Raw genomic sequence first — 19,337 nt, 5'->3', positions numbered from 1 at the left:
GTATGTTAAGTGAACCACTGCTGGGTCACCACATAGACCCCTGTACCTCAAAATCCAGGTGAGTCCCCGGCCCTACCTCCAGCCCACCACTCACCTCTCAGCCTCAGTTTCCCCAGCTGGGGCTGGACCACCAACACCCTCTTTCTCTTCAGATTTGAGCCCAAGTGTGGCATGAACTAGGCATTCAGCATCTGCAATTGTCACCCTCAGGGACACGCAGGAGGGCAGGAACTTGAGACAGAGTAACTCAAGCAGCCTCAGGTCCTCACTGGCAAGCACAAAGCCCAGAAATGCTAGAGGTTATAATTTGGAAGAAACAACCCACTTGTTTTCTGGGAAGTCGAAACTGAAAGCCTACATTTTCCTCTGCCTGCAGCTGTCCCATTCAGGCTCCTCCACAGGAGGTCAGGGGATTCTTCTGAAACTTGTCATTGGTCAGGACAGCTCTCATGCTAATAAGGGGGCAGTTCCAGCCTATAGAAGGTTCCAGCCTCCCCTCTAACTTCTGCCCAAACTCTATTCTGAGGGCAGATCTGGATGGCACCTGCTTTTTACCACTATATGCCTGTGCCCATGGGTGACTGCTCAAAGGAGTCAGTACTGAGGAACCACAGGGTGCCCTGGTGGCTAGTGGTCCTGCTGGTCCTGGTGGTGGTGGGTCTGACTGTGACCATGATCATCTACATTGTCAAGGCCAACAGTGAGACCTGCAAGAATGGCTTCCAAGCAGAGAAGGAGTGTCTCAGTGTCACCCACCCCCTGCAGCAGCAGTTAGACCAGACCCAGGAAGACTTATGGGGGATCAAGGCCCAGGCTGCCATCTGCAACCAGACTGTGGTAGGATGCTGCAACTCCTAGAGTGGGCCCTGTGCTCGGGAGTCCCCCACAGGGTCTGCAGGGAGATGGAAATACCCTGAAACTGTTCCTGGCCCACCATATCAGGGGCCTGAATTTCTCCACCAGTTTGGGGAGCTCTAATTTCACTCTGGGGTGGCTGGTGCTGGCTGGAACTTAAAACTCTGTGGAGCACCCAAGTCAGGGGCATCTCCAGGCTCCAAGTCCCTCCTCTGACACCCTCCATGACACTCTATGGTCCACCTTGGTGAGGGGTGGGGGCATGTGGCTCAGGGCAGAAGGAGAGGTGGACATGCTTGATGTTGGGGAGCTTGAAACTTCCTTTGGCACCAGTCTTGGGGGCCCATCTAGGGGTTGAGATTGGAGCCTCACCAGGCCCTGAAGAAGAAAGGGACTCAATACCTCCACTGTGTCCCTGGGAGACTTTTAAACTTTCACTTGGGTCCTGAGATAGGGGACCTTATCCCACTGGCTATTTAATTTGAGCTTGGAAATCCTGTGTTCTGGGTTACGAGAGGCCCTCTAAATCTTCTTGGGCAATAGCCCAGGGAATCTGAAAATTTCTCCTAGGGTTTGGGCATGGGGAGCCTCCAAATTCCCATGTGGGGGACGTCGGACCTCTCTTTCTAGGATCACACCCTTAACTGTGGCCCTGGGAGGGAAGGTGGTTGCAGCTGTTCTTTTGGGTGGGAGGCTGAGGTGCAGAAAGGGTTGGAGGGAAATCTGAAAGGGGTTTAGACCTGAGTCTCTCTGACCCCAGGGCCTGGGGAGGCGGTCCAGGGCTCAGGAACAGCAGCCAACGCCCCCAGTTTCTGACCCTCCCCACTGTCCCAGGAAACTCTGAATGCGTCCCTGGAGGAGGAGAAGGTTCACAGCCGGGAGAAGCAGGACCAAGTGCAGAAGCTTCAGGGTAAGAAAAGCACAAGGCCAGGGTTCCCTGGAGGAGCTGGGAGGGCTGAAGGGGTGGGTCAGGTTTTGGAGAGGAGATGGGAGGGAGGATCCTAGGGTTGAGCTTGGGAGGGAAGGGTGGGGCCAGAATCCTGGGGAGAGTGGGAAGGGAGTAAGCTGGGTTTTCCGCAGGGACGGACAGGGTGGGGTTATGACCCCGGTGAGGGTGCAGCCGTGTGCGCCGACCCTCTGACTCTGTCCCGCCCTAGGAGAGATCATGAATTTGGTACAGAAGCTGCAGAGCGCTTTGGCAGAGGTGGAGCAACTAAGGTGTGTGACCCCCTTTTCACCCACCCGCCCTACAAGTGTCCAGGACCCTCTTGACTGGAAAATTCCCACAGCTGTGAGGAGGAGGGGGCCGAGTTGGAGTCCCAGGCTTGTCCTTCGCATCACATGGCCAACGGTGGCCACTGCCCACTCTTTTCCCAGTGCCTTGGGGAGGAAAGGGGGAGGAGAGTTCTGAGGGGTGACGGGCCCATAGCTGCTGGTCCAGGCTGGGCAGCTGCCTGAGTCAGCCCCATCTCCACCCCAGGAGACTGAGTGAGACCTCCGGCGGGGAGACCACCTCCACCAGCAACCAGAAAAAAGTCAGCCCCTTTCTGTTCACTGGACTCCTGCTCCTGGGCCTCCGGGCTCTACTATCCTGAGGTCCTGGTCCCAAGAAGCCAGCCGGTAAAAAGGGGGCTCTGGGGTAGAGGAAAGTGGGGAAGGGGAGGGACGGAGCACGTCAGGCATGGGGACAGGTCAGGGTCTGGGAGGTGGCCTGCTCAGGGGTGGAGGGCTGGGCGCAGAGGAGAAAGGTCTTGGGGAGGAAGGGAGCTTGCGGGTGGGGGAACGGCCCCTGGAGTGAGGTGGGACTTGGAGAGGTGGGCTTTGTGGGGGTTCCCGAACCCTCCCTGAGCCCTTATAATGTCTCTTAGGCCACACTCTGGACCGGCCTGATTCTGCTCTGCTTCCCTGTTCCAGGCTTCCTTGACTTGCCCAGTTCTGCAGGGCCAGAGCAGCACATCTAGGGGCAGGGGTGGGAGGGCAATGGCGCAACTCCACAGGGATCACGGGGCAGCCCTGCTGCTGCTGAAGCAGCGGAACTAGCCCAGGGCTGCCTTCCCCCAACACCAGCTATGTTCTTGCTGTTACGGTTTCTGGAGTCTTTGGGCTCTGAACAATAAACACCCCTTTTGGGGGGAAAGAACTTACTCTCTGGAGTGTTGTTGTGTCTCCTTCAGGCGTCTGGCACCTGCTCTGTGGGTGTGGGTGGACACCCATTGACGTCCACACCCAGCTTTCCCTGCTCTAGAAAGTTCCCAGGAACCACCAGGCACCACACAGGTTGGTGCGGTGGTTCCTGGGAAAGGACCACTTTGGGCAGGCACCACTGTAGCACCAAGGGGAAGAAAGAAGCAGTGTTCCCCGCCAGGGGCGAATAAACCCATGGAACTGAAATCAGTCTAAGGAGAGCCTAGACTGAGAGTGACCCTTTTATTTCTCACGATGAGGCCCAGCTCCGTGTGGCCCCTCTGGCTGCCGCTCTGGCGCTGCACCCTCAGCACCCTCTCTCCTTTCTCCCGAGCCCGGCCAGCACAGCCCACTCGGTGCTCCCCATCTCTTGCAGTCAGGGCACCTGCTCACTTCAGGCACCAGACCAGTTACTGCAACAGAGGGGAGGAGGAGGAGAGAACAGCCTCTCCCCACCCCTTGGTCTGAAGGCTGCAAGAAGCTGCAGCAGTATGTGTAAAATGGCCTAAGGCCAGACGAGATTCTGGAAATATCGCAATTTACCGCACAGCCATCCCGTTGCCTCCCAGGCCCACTTCTCTGCTGGTATCATCTTAAAGGGCTCCACGCCCTCATCAGCCTCACTGCACGCACTCCCAGAGCTCACTACTCATCTTCTCACAGGACCTTCTCCTGATGCCTGTGGTTCCAAATGGACAAGGGACACCTTGTCCTGGTTCCCAGTACCCTCCTACAACACACTGAGGGCCTGGGATTCAAACCCGGACCTGCAGACACACACAGGCCCGGCCTCTGTCACAATGACCCCACCTCCTCCATCTCCCCAAACTCATTCATCCTACAGCACCCAGCCCTGGGAGCCCTCATCCAGAGAATCTGTGCTTCCTCAGAGTCGAGGACTCTCATCCCCACAGACCCTTCACGCACTTCCTTGGATCCTCCCATACCCTGTAACCCCTGTCCTCTGTTACTTTCCTTTGTCCATATTCTCCTGGAATCCTACCTAATGTATTGTCCAGGCAACTTCCTGTTCATAGCACTAGTGCCAGGACCCTTGGGTCTGCCCAGAATTCTGCATGGCCCTCAGGTCCCACAGCCCCGGCCCAGATGGTCAGGAAAATCTCCATGGCTCCAGCTGTCCTACCAGGGACCCCAAACACCATCACTGCACAGGCTCCGCTCCTCAGTCCCCCTTGACCACCAGCCTCCCTGCTCGCTGACCATTCCTCTGCAGGTCAAATGTGCCAAGGTCCTTCCTGCCTCGTGGCCTGTACTCAGCCTGCTGCCAGAGCACCTGCTCCTGACTCTGAAGTTCTAGGGCAGGTTTTCTGAGCCTCAGCCCTGTGGACGTCTGGGCTGGATCCTTCTCTGCAGTGGGGTTGCCCTGCACAGTATGACGTTGAGCAGCGGCTTTGGCCCCCACCCACCTGAAGCCCAGAGCACCCAACCCCCAGTTTTGACAACAAAAAAGTACCCTCTGGCTTTACCAAGTTTCCCCTGTGGGGCAGAATCACATCTGCGGAGAACCTCTGCTCTAGATGGCAAGACTCATGCCTGCCTCACTTCTGTGCTCCCAGCCTGCCGGAGGGCTCTGCAGAAGCTCAAGGCATTGCTTTATGATGAGTGGGTCATTCCACCCCCTACTAGTCACTAACAGCCACATCTAGCAGATGAGAAAACTGAGGTCCAGAGAAGTACCTGGACTTGCTCAGGGCTTCCTTTCCCAGCTGCTTGGGCAACTGAAACCTCCACTTACAGCCCCTTCCCTTGATTTCCTAGGAAGGAAACCCTTCTCACATGACTTTGTTCCTACCCCCACCTCTCACCATCCTCCCCTTAAGCTTAGAAAACCGGGCAGAGAAAGACAAGCACCAAATGATTTCACTCATCTGTGGAGCATAAGAACAAAGCAAAAACTGAAGGAACAAAACAGCAGCAGAATCACAGAACCCAAGAATGGACTGACAGTTACCAAAGGGAAAGGGACTGGGGAGGGAGAAAGAGGGAAAGAGGGCATTATGATTAGCACATATAACATGGGGGGGGGGGCATGGGGAAGGCAGTGATGCTGGGGTTCTTGTTCACGAAGCCGAAGAATGAGCTTCACAAATACTCAAGGTAGGAGAGCAAGGTACAGGCTTTTGTTTAGAGATAGTGAGATGACAGAGCTCCCAGCTCACGCCCGGAGGGGCAAGAGAGTCTGTGGTTGGTTCATTGTCTAGGGGTTTTATGCGTGGTTGAGGATTTTCAGGAATGAAGGTAAAGGGTTAGGGGTGCAGACTTGTTGAGTGGTCCCAGAATGCTCATTCTTGATGAGTAACAGAGGAGATTTTCAGCTCTGATTCTTTCTCAAGATAGCAGTTTCCTTCTGGGAGCATGTCAGTTAAGACCGCCTACCCTGCCCCCAAGGTGGGCTGGGTTGTTGCCTGTTTGCTGAAGTAAGTTAAGAATCTTACTTCTTAACTTCTTGGGCTGTTTATAGTTGGGCTTGCTTACTAAATTAGTCTTTTTCCTAAGTTGCAGACGACTTGGTTAGGATCAGAGAAGGAAATATAGCACATAGGTACAGTTAAAATAACCTGGGCCTTTTAGCAGCCTAAGGTAAATTTTACAGTGAAGTCATGGGTTATGCTGAGACACTTTTCTTTATCTGCAGAACACTCAAACATTCCAGGCTAAGTTGTTGCTGGCCTTTTGAGTTTTAACTGATCTCACTGAAGATGTCTATATTCCTAGTCTGGTATCTTTACCCTAGAGAATTACTGTGACTCTGACTTTGCGTAATGCTTATCACAGAGTTTCAATAGGGACTTCTTTGTACATTGCTACACTGTTCTGACTGTAATTATCTTGCTCTGCTTTTTCTCCGGAGGCCCTCACCCTACGCTGCCTAATCCCATGGACCCTGTCTGAGCAGTATAGCATAGAGAAGACAAGTAGCGACTCTACAGCATCTTACTACTCTGATGGACAGTGATGGGGTGTGTGTGTGGGACTTGATGATGGGGGGAATCTAGTAACCACAATGTTGCTCATGTGATTGCATATTGATACCAAAATAAATTTTGAGAAACATAAATACACTTACAACAAGGATATACATTGATCTGTCAATTGATTGATGAAAACATTTTGACGTAAGGCTTCGACTTACCTAATCTTCTACTTCCCCTAGGACCATTGGTTCAGTATTTGCTAGTTAAGTGTTCCTGGCAACTTTATAGAACATAACTACCATGAATAAAGAGAATCAACTGTACTTATTTGTTTTCCTTATGTTCCTGACATTTAAGTCTTTGTATGACTATGATCCTCTGTTCTTACATTCTATATTAAGATGTGTATATCTGTGATGTGTTTTCTATGGACCTGGATATGGTATGTATATGACAAACACACAGACCTATAAACACACACACACACACACACACACATGCAAGAAAAATATCCAAAGATCTAGCTATAATTGTTTGTATAATGTGTATTATGTATGATGGTATTTAATTTATATTAAATTGACCTTAAAAAAAATCCTACCAGGATTTCTGTTGTATATATATATGTAACTTAACACGCTAAAAAACAAAAACCCCAGCATGTCCCTAAACAGTGCTGTTCCTACTCTCAAAGCCTGGGCTGCATTGATGACAAAGTCACTAAACTCACCTTGACAAAGAAGAGTTTTATTTGAACCTACTAAGGATTAGGACATGGAAAAATATAACTCTTGTGGATGGGGTAGGAGATAATGCTTCAGAGAACCCAAGTCATACAAAGATTTTAGGTCCTCAAGGAAACAGGCATTCAAACGGGTACATTTCATTAACGTAAGATGTGTGACATAAAGAAAGAGTTGCGGGAGTCGGGAGTCGGGGCTGGGGATGAGACGATACTCATCCCAGCACCAAAGAGAGGCAACCGTTCTTCCTTATCCTTTAGCAGGAGTGCAGATGCCAATTGTTTCACTTTTGACTTCATTAACAGATGGTACTGCAGAGTTAGAAGGGAAGTTTTTAAGAGTGGCCATTTTGAGACTCCCAGAGTTATGAAAACTTCAATACTTAGGTCTTAGAAACCTTTTTGGTGGTTCCTATGTTAGGTAGAAAGATAGACATGAGCAGCCGGGGGAAGGGGAAGATAAAGTTCAAGGAAAAACTGCCCGAACTTCCCGGGTAGGGGATACTATGTGAAGACGACAAAGGCTTTGCAGGGAGGTGATGTCTTTGCATCAGACCAGGCCAAGCTGATCCCAGTGTGGGCTCCATCCAACAGAACTATGAACTGCCCAGAACACACCTCATCATGGAAAAGGCCAGGCGCCCCGAGAGGGATGGCTGTGTGGGTGGATGGAGGCCTCTGTCTACCACGACTCTGGCCTGCTCCTCCCCTGGAGCGTATTCAAATGAAACTTTCACTCTGCTTCACTATTGTGTCTGCCTTTCAATTCTTTGTTACAACGAGAACAACAACAACAACAAAAGACAACAAACTCAACTTTAACACTTAGAATGGTGGTTAGCTTTTATTTCACAGCTGTTTTTACGTTGGAGTGGGAGCCGGTTTGCTCAATATGATGGATCTGACCTGCTCAATTTCCCTTCCCTAAGTGCTGTCCTATACCAACAATGGCCTTGGACATAAACTTCTTCCTAAAAAGTGCCCTCTTCCCTTGCTGGCTGTGATCCAGCCAGGGATTAAGAAATTAGAACTAAGGGTTCCCGCAGATGTGTGCATGCGTGTGTGTGTGTGTGTGTGTGTGTGTGTGCGCGCGTGTATGTGTGGTGGGGCTTGGGGAAGGGGGTTCTAGCTCCAGCAGTAATCCACCAATGCCCATCCGCTGCTGTGTGTCTCTGCTCTAAGACTTGGCCTCTCTTGTCTTTGGTTTCTTTGTGTGGAATGGAATGCGGGGTTGGGGGGTGGGGGTGGCGACGTTCTTGTTTGCAGAGCCGAAAAATGAGCTTCACAAACAGTCAAGGTAGGAGAGCAAGGTACAGGCTTTTATTTAGAGAGAAAGCAAAAGGACAGAGCTCCCAGCTCACGCCAGGAGGGGACAAGAGAGTCCGTGGTGGTGCGGTTGTCTAGGGGTTTTATAGGCAGTTGAGGATTTTTCGAGAACGTGAAAAAGAGTTTAGGAGTGTGGACTTGTTAAGTGGTCCCTGAATATTAAAAATTAACTTAACATAAGGAAATTCCTGCCTTGATTTCTCTCCGGGACACCAGCGCCTGGGTCTGGGAGCATATCAAAAGGCTGCCTGCCCAGCCCCCAAGGTGGGCGGAGGTATTGTCTACTTGCTAAAGAATCTTGCCTCTTGAACTTCCTGGGTGTTAAAATGCAATCTTCAAGATGGAATTATTCCTGCCCTTTACTGTGCCGTTTACAGCTGGGTCTGCATGCTAAATTAGTTGTTCACTTTGCAGAATCACCTCGTCAGATCCGAAGGAGGAAAGACAGCACATAGGCCTCGGCCTTTAAGCATGCTAAAGTGAATCTTACACATGGTTACAAATGATCAGCATAATAAAACATGTGCTACTCTATCTGGGGAACATTAACTGATGTCACTGAAGAATGATTCTAGAGCTTAATGTTTAACATAAGAGTTTTGGTAGGGGGGTTTCCTTGCATGTAGTTATATTGCTCTGACTGCAAATATCCCACCTTGCTCCTTCCAGAGGCCCTCACCCTACTCTGACTACATCCAGGGTCCCTGTCTCAAGACCGCTGGAAATCAGTCAAACATGTAGAAATTACAGAAGAACCACGGGAGCTGAAACTATGGGGCTTGGGTTAGTGGGGGTGGAGGAGAGTTCTGGAGGAGGAGACTCAACCCGCGGGCGGGGATCAGCTGGTAGGGAACAGTTAGCTGCGCAAAGAGGGAAGGGAGGGCTCCGTGGCAGGGGGTACAGCTAATGCAAAGGCCCTAACGTGGGAACGCGCCTGCCAGATGAGCACAGGAGGGCGCGGAGGGCGGCGGGAGGCGGAGGGGGTGGCGGGAAACGAGGAGGTGGCGTCCAAGACCGTGATGGGGCCCTGCAGTAGCAGGAAGAGGCGAGGAGGGGCGGAAGGGGAAGGCCTAGCAAGGAGGGTAGAAGAAAAGGGGGGAAATAGGGAGGAGGAAGAGGAGGCGAAAGAGAAGATGGAATGGAGGAGGGTCAAGAGGTGCTGAAGCCGAAGCAGGGCAGATGGGGAGCAGGAGGCGGAGATTTGGGTCGGAGAAGGGAGGGAGGTCAGGGCACGAGGCAAACTAGCCTGATCTGACTCACGTTGTAAGATCTCCCTCTGGCGGCGCCGTAGGAGAACGGACAGAGAGATGGGGCCGGTCCACCCTTGCCTCTACCCTCTTGCTCTTTACTGCGTTCACAGAAAGTGTGGAAGCCTGAGCCAGGCCGACCTCAGCCAATCAGACGTAGCCTCTCCTTTTCCAGCCTCTAGTCCCCATGAACAGAATGGGGACAATATACTCCTAGACCCTTCTGAGTGCCTCCCGCGCCCCTGCCCCCCACCCCCCGAGCAGATTGGCATTGTGCACGGATGTGATTCCCATTAAGCCCTATGGGACAAGAGCTATTGCCCTCACCACTTCACAGAAAGGGAAACCAAGGCTCAGAGAACAATGGAGGAGCAGGACTGGAACCCAGGACTCCCAGGTCTAGCCTGGGCCAGCCCCTGGCTGGGGTCTAGCCCCTCCCAATAAACTCCAGTAGAAGCCACGAACTGGGTGGAGTGGACCGTGGGTGTCCCTGCCACCCCAAGGTGCCAATTAAATGCTCATGGCCATCCGGAGCCAGAGCTGTGGACAGCAGCATGGCCGAACAGGGGCTGGAGCCGGTGCCGGAGCCAGAGCCGGGATGTGCGTGGCGGCTGCTCGCCTTGTGCGGGGCTGCCGTGTTCCTGGCCACAGCTGCAGCTGGTGGGGCCCTGCTGGCCTGGAATCTGGCCTCCTCGACCTCCTGGAGGTCTCGCTGCCCAGAGCCAGCAGAGACCAATGCCACGGCGCAGCCCGGGGACCCAGCGCCTGAGGTCAAGGAGCTGCAGCAACGGCTGGCGGAGGCTGCCCGACGCGAAGAAGCCCTGGCCAGGCAGCTGGGCCAGGCTGAGGGTATCCGTGGGGAGCTGGAGGAGGCTCTAAGGGCCTGTGAGGGCCGCCAGGTACGTGGGCAGGGTGGGAGGCCTGCAGACACATCCCCCCAGGGTACCCACTTCCCATGCCTTCGTTTCCCCAACTCTTCAGCTGAGGGAGGTACCGCATAGTACCACAGTCCTTTCCAACTCCTACAATACCAGTTCAAACCTTGAGTCTATCTTCTGACCAAGTAGGCCCCACGGCCCTCTGCTATTTGCGGGGTAAGTGTTGATGGCTAGGGAAGCCCCAGACCCCTGAGCCCACTTGGGGAGTCCCTGTGCTAACCCTCCCCCAAGTGCCCAGCAGTCCTATTTCCAGAGAGGGACATTCATGTCACCTGTAATTAGGAAGCTAAAGTTGGCTTCTTGGGGGAAGTGGTGGCCAGGTCCTCCCTTTTCCTCTGACCACCCCCTTCAAATTCTTTCTTAACCCTTCTCAGGCACTGGGTCTTGCATAAGAACCATCTTTAAAAGTCCCAACCATTCAGGTTTATTGAGTAACTACTGTGTAGCTCCATGTAGGTGGCCCAACAGAGGCTAGGCAGTGTGTCGATTTCCCCCACTTACCTACCTGCCTAAGGGCCTGGGACAGTGAGGTTAAGAGCAACCTGCCCTGGATTAAAATGTGGGCTCTGGCCCTTTCAGGCCAGTTGCTTTGCAGGATCTCTCACAGAGGTGACAAAGCATACCCCAGAAATTCAATCATTGTTAACCACCAAACTGACTTGTGTTGGTTTGAAACCCCAGTTGGAGAGTCTACATGTAGCTGGGATTGGAACTGGAGTCTGACCGCAATGCTTAACTGTTTCCACAGTAGGTGGGTTGGGGTGGAGGGGCCGCGTATCAGGGCAAAGACCTTCCAAGCAGGCCGTTTGTCACCTCTTGGTAGTATAGACGTCAGTAAACTACTTCTGTGTTTTATAACTACAGGACCCCAGAGGACATTCCAAATAAAGCTCAGGGAACACGGTCATCGGTGTGGCCTCAGTTTCCCCCAGAATGAGCGGAGTCCATTCACTCCTCATCCTCTCACTCCTCCACTCCCCACCTCCCTGTCACTTTCCCTCCACTCCGCAGAGCCGGCTTCAGACCCAGCTAATGGCACTGAGGGCCGAGATGGACGAGGTCAAGGCACAGGGGACCCAGATGGGGGCTGAGAACGGGGCGCTGACAGGTGTGTTGGGGCACAAGGGGGTGGGCAGGGCTAGAGGTGAGAGGAACCTAGAAGGTTCCTAGCTACGCAGATGAAACACAGGTGCAAAATATGCAAACGAGCGCTAAAATTTATGAAAGAAATGCACATAACATGCAGAGACCACGCAAATGTCACAAAAACAACGCAAATGCAATAAAATATGCAATCGCCATGTACATGACTCCCCAATGAAAACCTACACAAAAACACGTAAAGAGCCTGCAGACAGCACATAAATTTAATTCAAAAGCAAAGTGTGCAAATAGTACGCAGATTACATATACTCGGATGCCGGCGTTGAGAGCGGCTGGAGTGTGGCCTGCAGCCTGATGAGGTCTTCTGCACTCGCAGAAGACCTAGTGTACTGGCAGGCGGTGGCCACGGAGTCTGCGCGGCGGCTGGACGAGGAGCAGCAGCGCGCACGCGCGGCCAAGGCCAAGGGCAAAGCCTGCGCTGACCGGGAGGCGGCGCTGCTCGGGCGCATGTGAGTGAGGGGCGGGACCAGAGCGCGTAGCAAATGGCTGCACAGGGCTTCGTTATTTCGGCCAATCATCACATAGGGCGTAGGGGAAAGATGCGGGGAGGAGAGGCCGTGGCCGTATGGGTGTGGCGTTGGGGAGGTAATGGTGGGGAGGCCGGCGCCCTAGAAGGATGGGCCCTGGGGTAGGGCACATATAGGGGCTCCGGGGAGAAGCGGGGAACCGAAGAGAAGGGTGGGTGCAAGGAAAGGGAGTCCCGAGGAAAGGTACCGCGGATCTGGAGGCGGGGCTTCTGGAGAAGGGGTTGGAAGCCCCTGAGGAGGGGTCTTGGGAGAAAAGATGGCGGACCCCGTGGGACGGGGGTCACTGGAGAGTGGGCTTCCCAGGAAAGGTGGAAGGGTGCTGTGGGGGTGTCTCTGGGGCCCGGGGCCCGGTGTTTACGGGCCTCTCCCCACTTCACGGCAGTAAAGCTCTGGAAGGCGAGCTGGACACCCAGCGCAGAGTGCCGCACCTCCGGCCCCGCTCCGGGTCCCGACCGCGGCCCAGTCCCCCTTCGCGCTCTCGCCTCGGGCCTTCGCGGGGCTGCCGGCGGCCGGCGCGGCGCTCATGAGAGTGAGTCAGCCCAGAAGGACGGGCGCGCGAAGCCAGGAGGACAGACACTGGGGACCCTTTTGGGACACGTATAGAGATACTCATGCTGCATGAAACGCCCAGTCGACAGCCGTCAGCGCTCAGCTCTCGACCCAGGAGTCGCTCTAAATAGAAACTGTTCAGAAAGGAAACTTGACCCTCTCTCCCTGACTAGTGCTTATTCTGCAGATGGGAATGCTGAGGCTCACTCGTCGCCCTCATCCCACAGACATGAGGACTTTAAGGGTCAGCATTGGCTCAGGAGCGACTTGAAAGGGTTTCTCCTCCCTGGGCCTCAGTTTATCTTGTCTGTCAACATTAAATCATGTTTAAAGAGCTGGCCTAGCCTTGACACCAAAACCTGACAAAGATGGCACAATTGTAAAAGTACAAACCCGTTTTCCCATGAAGACAGTAAGAAACTCCCAAGTGGAATTTTAACAAAGAAAACCAAACATTTTTAAAATACACCACAAGAAAGGGGACTTATGCCAGAGATGTAGGAATGGTTGAATATTTGGAAGTGTGTTAATAAAATTGACGACCATACTAATGGATCAAATTAGAAAAATTCTAAAAAGGCCATCAAAATCAGGGCCAATGTGAGGATGACCACTGTCCAGTTTTTCAAATTGTTCTGGAGGTACTAGCCAATGCAGTTAGACACCACAAAGAAGTAACAGTTAAAGTAAATATTGGAAGAGAAAGAATGTGTACAATGAATCATACGAAAACACTTTACATAAAAAATAATAGAAATCTCGACAATATCATATAGCTTGATTTCACATTATTTTTGTCTCTCACCTTTTTATTTGATATAATTTAAGACTTAACAGAAAAGTTAGAAGATTAGTACAAAATAATCCTGAATACTCATCACCCAGATTTCACAGATGTTAATTTTTACCACCTTTGGTTTGTCTTTCTCTTTCCCCCTCAACCTTTGTGCTTGCAGAAATGATGTCTACCAATAAATTCTCAAGTATGCATTTCCTTAAAACAAGGACATTCTCTCACATAATCACGGTACAATTATGAAAATCAGGAAATGGACAATGATAACATAACTATCATCTAATCTATAGACCTTAGTCAGATTTTGCCAACTGTTCTGATAAAGCCTTTTATAACAAAAGAATATCCTGGTTCACACACTGTATTTGCCAAGTCTCTTTCATCTCCTTTTATCTGGAACGTTCCTCAGTCTGTCTTTGCTCTTCATGATATCGGCATTTTTTAAAAGCCCAGGCCAGCCATTTTGTGGAGTTGAGTTTGAGTTTTATATGTTTCTTTATGATTAATTTCAGGTTGACAGAAGCTATTCAGCCTAATAATACCATCTGCCAGTGGTATGTTTTTATATGTAGGAAACCCAAAGGAATGAACTGAAACTGTCCTGTATATAAATGACTAGCTAGAAAATCCTTTAGAAGAGAAGGAAATCCATTTCTGATAGTTATTTTTGCACAAGAATAAACTAGTTTCCTTACTATGTGAGGAGCTCTTATCAATTAATTTTTTAGAAAACAACTCAGTAGAAAAATGGGCAAAGAATGTGAACAGTCAGTTCATAGAAACATACTCCAAAAACGATATCCAACCTCAGTCCTTAAAAAGAAATGCAAATTGAAGCAAAAACATAGTACCATTTTCTACCCATTAGTTTGGCAAAGAGAAAAACAGAAAAGTTTGTGAACACTCCATGTTGGCAGTATGTGGGGAAACAAGGGATCCGGTGCAGTACTTGTGGGACTGCCTGTTGGTACAACCACTTGGGAGGGCAAATGTCTAGAATCTCTCAAAGTTAAAAGTGCATATATCCTTGACCTTTTAGGAATTTTTCTACAACCATATTTACATGTGTACGAAATGATGTACTAAATGCAATGCAGAATCCTAGGTTGAATCCTGGAACAAAAAAACACAAGTGGGGAGATCAAATAAGTCTCAAGTATAGTTACTCTAATATAGTATGATTAATTTCTTAGTTTTGACATATAAGCCATGGTAAATAAGATGATAACAATGGAAGAAGCTGGGTGAGGGCTATTCAGTGACTTTCTGTACTATCTCTGCAACTTTTCTGTATTACTAAAATCATTCCAAAGTAACAAGTTTACTTTAAAAAAGGAGACAAAGGGCAAAGGTAGGGGAGAGAATGAGGACATTCATTATCACATTCTTGATAATTTCAAAAAAGTTGGGAACAACTTCTGGCCACCAGCTGGGGACTGTTTAAATGATTCCATCCATCCACACAGTGGAATACTATACAACTATTAAAAAGGGCAAAGCCAGTCATCTCAGACAGGCATTAATGTAAAAAGCAGGACAGCGATAATTTGCATACATTTTAAAAATGCAGGACCAGGAAACTTTTATTCAAATATCTCTGAAGGAAACACTGGTCACAGGTGTGGCCTCTGGGGTAGGAACCAGGGGTCTGAGGGTTGGCTGGGAAGGCAGTTTCATATTTCTCTGTATACCTTTTTGGTAAAGTTTGTATTTTTTATATCATGCACATGTACTGCTTTAAAATAATTAAAATGTGTTTAAAAATTCCTAAGAGGCTGGTGTAGGGAGGGGAGTGGGGGCCCTTGGAACTTTGCACCCCTTCAGCCAGTCTTGCTCATTACCTTCCCACCACCTGGGACTTGGAGGTGCTTGGTCAGGGCCTTCACCTAGGAGAGATCCTCCTGGAGACGGGACTGGAGAGTCACCGCCTCCGAAAGAGGAGATGAGGCTGAGGGAAGAGATAGAAGGGTGCTAGCCACTTTGCTCTACTGGGGCCACCAGGGGCCGCCCCGGCCTGCAGAGCCTGTTGCCGCCTACCAAGGGCTCACTGCTTGGGAGACTAAGGGTGAGTCTGAGACCCCCTAACCCCAGCATACATCCAGAAGTGAGCAGGAAATGGCTTCTCTTTCTGGAGTCAGCCAGGCCTGGAAACCAGGAGACTGCTTTTGCTTTGTCTGACTTAGGGCCCCTCACTGTGCGGCTATGGGGTCCAAGAGCTGGTTCATTTAAAGGGCTGTAAATGGGACCTAAAACACGATCATTCTTCACTTATTCTGCTGGTTCCGTCTTGGCCATACCTGTCAGACCCCTGAAAATCAGCTCCAGGGATAGAGGGAAATGGGGAGCCATGGCAGGTATGTGAGCAGGAAGGGTACAGTCTGATTTAGTGTCAGGGTTGGGGAGGGACAGAGGGCAGAGGCTGGCTCTGAGCCCCTGGGAAGCCCATAGGACAGGGAGTGAATTAGGACTGGGAGCACCTCGGGGAGAACGGGGGGCACCTGGGACAGCAGCAGCCTGATTGCACGGGCCCTATAGTCCCAGGTAAGAAAGCGAGTCACCTTTTATCATCCAGGAACACAGCGGCCCAGAGAGGACAGGCTGCTCCTTCCCAAAGGGCTCAACTTTGCCTCCTCTGACATCTCCAAAAGCACAAAACTTAACGTCATTTGAATTTAACCAAACACATTGATGTAAAAGTGTAGGGTTTTCTGAACTTAACTAAATTCTTCTTCACCAAGTGAAGTGAAATGTCACTTCCTCAAGGGTCTTCCTGAATTCTGTGAGAATTTTTTCAGACCTCATTAAAACAAACAAACAACAAAAAAAACACACTTCAGTGTCAGTTTTCAGGGAGTGACATGGCGTTGACTTCCTCAGGACAGTTCTCCCTTCTTGGCCCAAACAAAGAAAACCAAATGGATTGTTTTTAATTTAGAAAAAAGAAAGTTTAAAATTGAAGCCTGATTTTGTGATGAGGTGTTCATGTGCAAAATTTCCTGTGAACATGACAAATTGTCTTCAGGAAAAAACCAAATGCTCACCCAGGGGCCGATACGTTTGACCTCACGAGAATCTGAGGACCAGTTGCTTGCCGCCACCCTCTGGAATTTTTTGGCCAGGGATGCAAACAGAACATGTTTGGAAAGTCTGTTTTTAGAAATTTTAGACACTGTTGGCAGAGGTGTCAATGGAAGCAACCTCTTTGAAGGATAATTTGGTGACAGCTATCAACAGGTCATATGTAATTCCTTTGGGACCCAGCAATTTCATTTGTGGGCATTAGATATTAAATCTTCTTTTGTTTCATTGAAACAAAAAATTTGGAAACAGTCTAAATGCCCATTGATCATTATTATGGGAATGTATGTGGTGAAAATCTAAACAGCAGGCAAAAGGAATCAACAAATCTCGAAGACAATGCTGAGCAAAAAGAGGAAGTTTCATCATTACTTTTTCCTTTTAAAAAAATCACATAAAACAAGTTACTCAAAAAGGAAGCCTTACAAATCAAAGGTGTGAGATCAAATTGCCAAAAAGAAACAGTGTATTGTTTTGAACTTGATAAAAATGATATTAGCATGCATATTTAAAACTGTCATTCATACACTGTGACAATTGCTCAAAAGTGTAGCACACCAATACCATCAGGTCCAGGGTGGGTTTTTAATTTCTGGGAGTTTATGTTTGCCTTTCTTTTTCTTTGACAGTAGATGTCATGTTCATATACACATGTATACAACACCTTGACTAGATTATGAAGAATAGCCAAGGTCTTAAGTACATACCAAGACTGTCATACCTCCTGGTATTGGCCTGGGCACTGCCCCCATGCCTGAGTGTCTCCACTGAACTCTTGTTATCCAGGATCTACCCTGTCATGTCCCCTTTCCCCTGATGCTTCCACAGACCCAGGGCACCAGCACCTGGAGGCAGTGCCCTCCCCTACACATGAGCTCCTGAACCTAGCATCAGGGGCTGTACACAATCTGTCCCACCTTAAAAAGTTATTTATTAAGCCTGAGTGTGTGCCAGGAACTGTGGCAAGTGTTTCACAACTGGCTGTGTTGCCTCCACTTTAGAAAGATTAAAACTGAGGCTGCACCTCAACAAACAAAAAGCAAATAATCTGATTAAAAAATGGGCAGAGGAGCTGAACAGACACTTCTCCAAAGAAGAAATTCAGATGGCCAACAGACACATGAAAAGATGCTCCACATCACTAATCATCAGAGAAATGCAAATTAAAACCACAATGAGCTATCACCTCACACCAGTAAGGATCACCACCATTCAAAAGACAGACAACAACAAATGTTGGCGAGGATGTGGAGAAAGGGGAACCCTCCTACACTGCTGGTGGAAATGTAAACTAGCTCAACCATTGTGGAAAGCAGTATGGAGGTTCCTCAAAAAACTCAAAATAGAAATACCATTTGACCCAGGAATTCCACTCCTAAGAATTTACCCTAAGAATGCAGCAGCCAAGTTTGAAAAAGACAAATGCACCCCTATGTTTATCACAGCGCTATTTACAATAACCAAGAAATGGAAGCAACCTAAGTGTCCATCCATAGATGAATGGATAAAGAAGATGTGGTACATATACACAATGGAATATTATTCAGCCATAAGAAGAAAACAAATCCTACTTTTTGCAACAACATGGATGGAGCTGGAGGATATTATGCTCAGTGAAATAGGCCAGGAGGAGAAAGACAAGTACCAAATGATTTTACTCATCTGTGGAGTATAAGAACAAAGCTAAAACTGAAGGAACAAAACACCAAAAGACTCACAGGACCCAAGAATGAACTAACAGTTACCAAAGGGAAAAGGGACTGGGGAGGATGGGTGGGAAGGAAGGGATAAGGGGGGGAAGAAAGGGGGCATTACAATTAGCATGTATAATGTGGGAGGGGGGCATGAGGAGGGCTGTGCAACACAGAGAAGACAAGTAGTGATTCTACAGCATCTTACTACGCTGATGGACAGTGACTGCATGGGGAGTGTGGGGGGAACTTGGTGATTGGGGGAGCCTAGTAAACATAATGTTCCTCATGTAATTGTAGAGTAATGATACCAAAAAAAAAATCAAGATGACTAAATAAATAAATAAATAAAAAGAATAAAACTGAGGCTTAAGGAGGGCACTAACTTGTCTGAGGCCATATGAAGGTAGATGGCACAGCCAGAGCTTAACTCTGGAGCCCTAAATTGAAACCATGTATTCACTCCGTCCACATGGCTCCCTTTAAGGAAGATGGAAAATGCCCTCTTCCCATCCAGCTCCAGGGGACTCCGGGTGGACTTGGCCAACCTAGAGAAATAGCTGGTTGGGCACCACTTGTAGCCCCCAGTCCTCCTCCCCCCACTACCCACTGGGAAGGGTCGGGAATCAGGAATCACTGGGTAGCTGCAAAGGCCAAAGGTCAGACGGGGCTTTCCTGCCCATCCCTGAGAACTTCCTCCTTTCCAACCCAACTTTTGCATCCTTGATGAACACCATCAACACCCTGGAGGACCCTGCCCCACTGTCAACTGCCCCCCACTCCATGACTCTAGCTAATGGGGTAACAGGTCCTCATGCCACAGACTTCACCCCAGTGTGCCCCCAACAGGCAGTGGAAAGCATTTGTGTCACTGTCAGCCACCTGGGGTCCAGGCCCCTTTCCCTGCCCCTTCCTTTTGGCCCCATCCGTCCTTCCTGCCAGCCCCGAGCCCATGAGGTTATGGGCTGTGTTCCACTCTGCCTTGCCAAGACTGCAGGCCCCTCACAGCCGGGCCTCAGGCTAATACCTCACACCTCATGGAGGCTTTCCCTGAAGCTCCTGGTTCTGGGGGGATTGGCAGGAGGGCAAAGTCAGAATCCTTTGCTCCTTGGTCCTGAAATCCCCTCCATACCCACCTGGGGGTGACCCACAGTGAAGCTCCCCTGCCACCTACCCAGCACATCCTATTCACCATCTCACAGAGCCCCAAAATAATGCTTCCAGCAGGAAATAATAATAATGACAACAGCAATCCTTTCCTACAGCCTCCCTCCCTGATCCCATGACATAGACACCATTCATAG

At 49.8% G+C, this 19,337-nt stretch overlaps 2 protein-coding genes across 3 annotated transcripts; both read left to right on the top strand.

The window, feature by feature from the left end:
- Positions 1 to 500: 500 nt before the first annotated feature.
- On the top strand, positions 501 to 2,999 carry BST2 (bone marrow stromal cell antigen 2). The gene is made up of 5 exons (XM_017640094.3): positions 501 to 837; positions 1,690 to 1,765; positions 2,013 to 2,073; positions 2,336 to 2,475; positions 2,724 to 2,999. Exons 1-4 carry the CDS (start codon positions 538 to 540, stop codon positions 2,448 to 2,450), a joined length of 552 nt encoding a protein of 183 aa, XP_017495583.3. The 5' UTR covers positions 501 to 537; the 3' UTR covers positions 2,451 to 2,475; positions 2,724 to 2,999.
- A 6,178-nt stretch (positions 3,000 to 9,177) lies between these two features.
- CCDC194 (coiled-coil domain containing 194) lies at positions 9,178 to 15,030 on the top strand. 2 transcript variants are annotated; one of them, XM_037013176.2, is made up of 4 exons: positions 9,178 to 10,189; positions 11,240 to 11,336; positions 11,709 to 11,841; positions 12,302 to 15,030. In XM_037013176.2, the coding sequence occupies exons 1-4, from the start codon at positions 9,845 to 9,847 to the stop codon at positions 12,444 to 12,446; spliced, it is 720 nt and encodes a 239-aa protein (XP_036869071.1). In that variant the 5' UTR covers positions 9,178 to 9,844; the 3' UTR covers positions 12,447 to 15,030. The 2 variants fall into 2 exon arrangements, 1 of the variants encoding a protein (XP_036869071.1); XR_012124777.1 differs by lacking the exons at positions 9,178 to 10,189; positions 11,240 to 11,336 and having other exon boundaries at positions 11,836 to 12,102; positions 12,302 to 12,428.
- Positions 15,031 to 19,337: the final 4,307 nt, after the last annotated feature.

Source organism: Manis javanica, chromosome 13 (assembly GCF_040802235.1).
Source record: "Manis javanica isolate MJ-LG chromosome 13, MJ_LKY, whole genome shotgun sequence".
Lineage (NCBI taxonomy): Eukaryota > Metazoa > Chordata > Mammalia > Pholidota > Manidae > Manis > Manis javanica.
The sequence above is the reverse complement of the archived record's forward strand: the minus strand, read 5'-3'. Positions and strand labels throughout refer to the sequence as shown.

Coding starts and splice junctions, on each gene's coding strand:
- CCDC194 (XM_037013176.2), top strand. CDS start 9,845: ATGGCCGAACAGGGGCTGGAGCCGGTGCCGGAGCCAGAGCCGGGATGT. Junction 10,190..11,239: donor GGGCCTGTGAGGGCCGCCAG/GTACGTGGGCAG, acceptor TCCACTCCGCAG/AGCCGGCTTCAGACCCAGCT. Junction 11,842..12,301: donor GCGGCGCTGCTCGGGCGCAT/GTGAGTGAGGGG, acceptor ACTTCACGGCAG/TAAAGCTCTGGAAGGCGAGC.
- BST2 (XM_017640094.3), top strand. CDS start 538: ATGGCACCTGCTTTTTACCACTATATGCCTGTGCCCATGGGTGACTGC. Junction 1,766..2,012: donor CCAAGTGCAGAAGCTTCAGG/GTAAGAAAAGCA, acceptor GTCCCGCCCTAG/GAGAGATCATGAATTTGGTA. Junction 2,074..2,335: donor GCAGAGGTGGAGCAACTAAG/GTGTGTGACCCC, acceptor TCTCCACCCCAG/GAGACTGAGTGAGACCTCCG.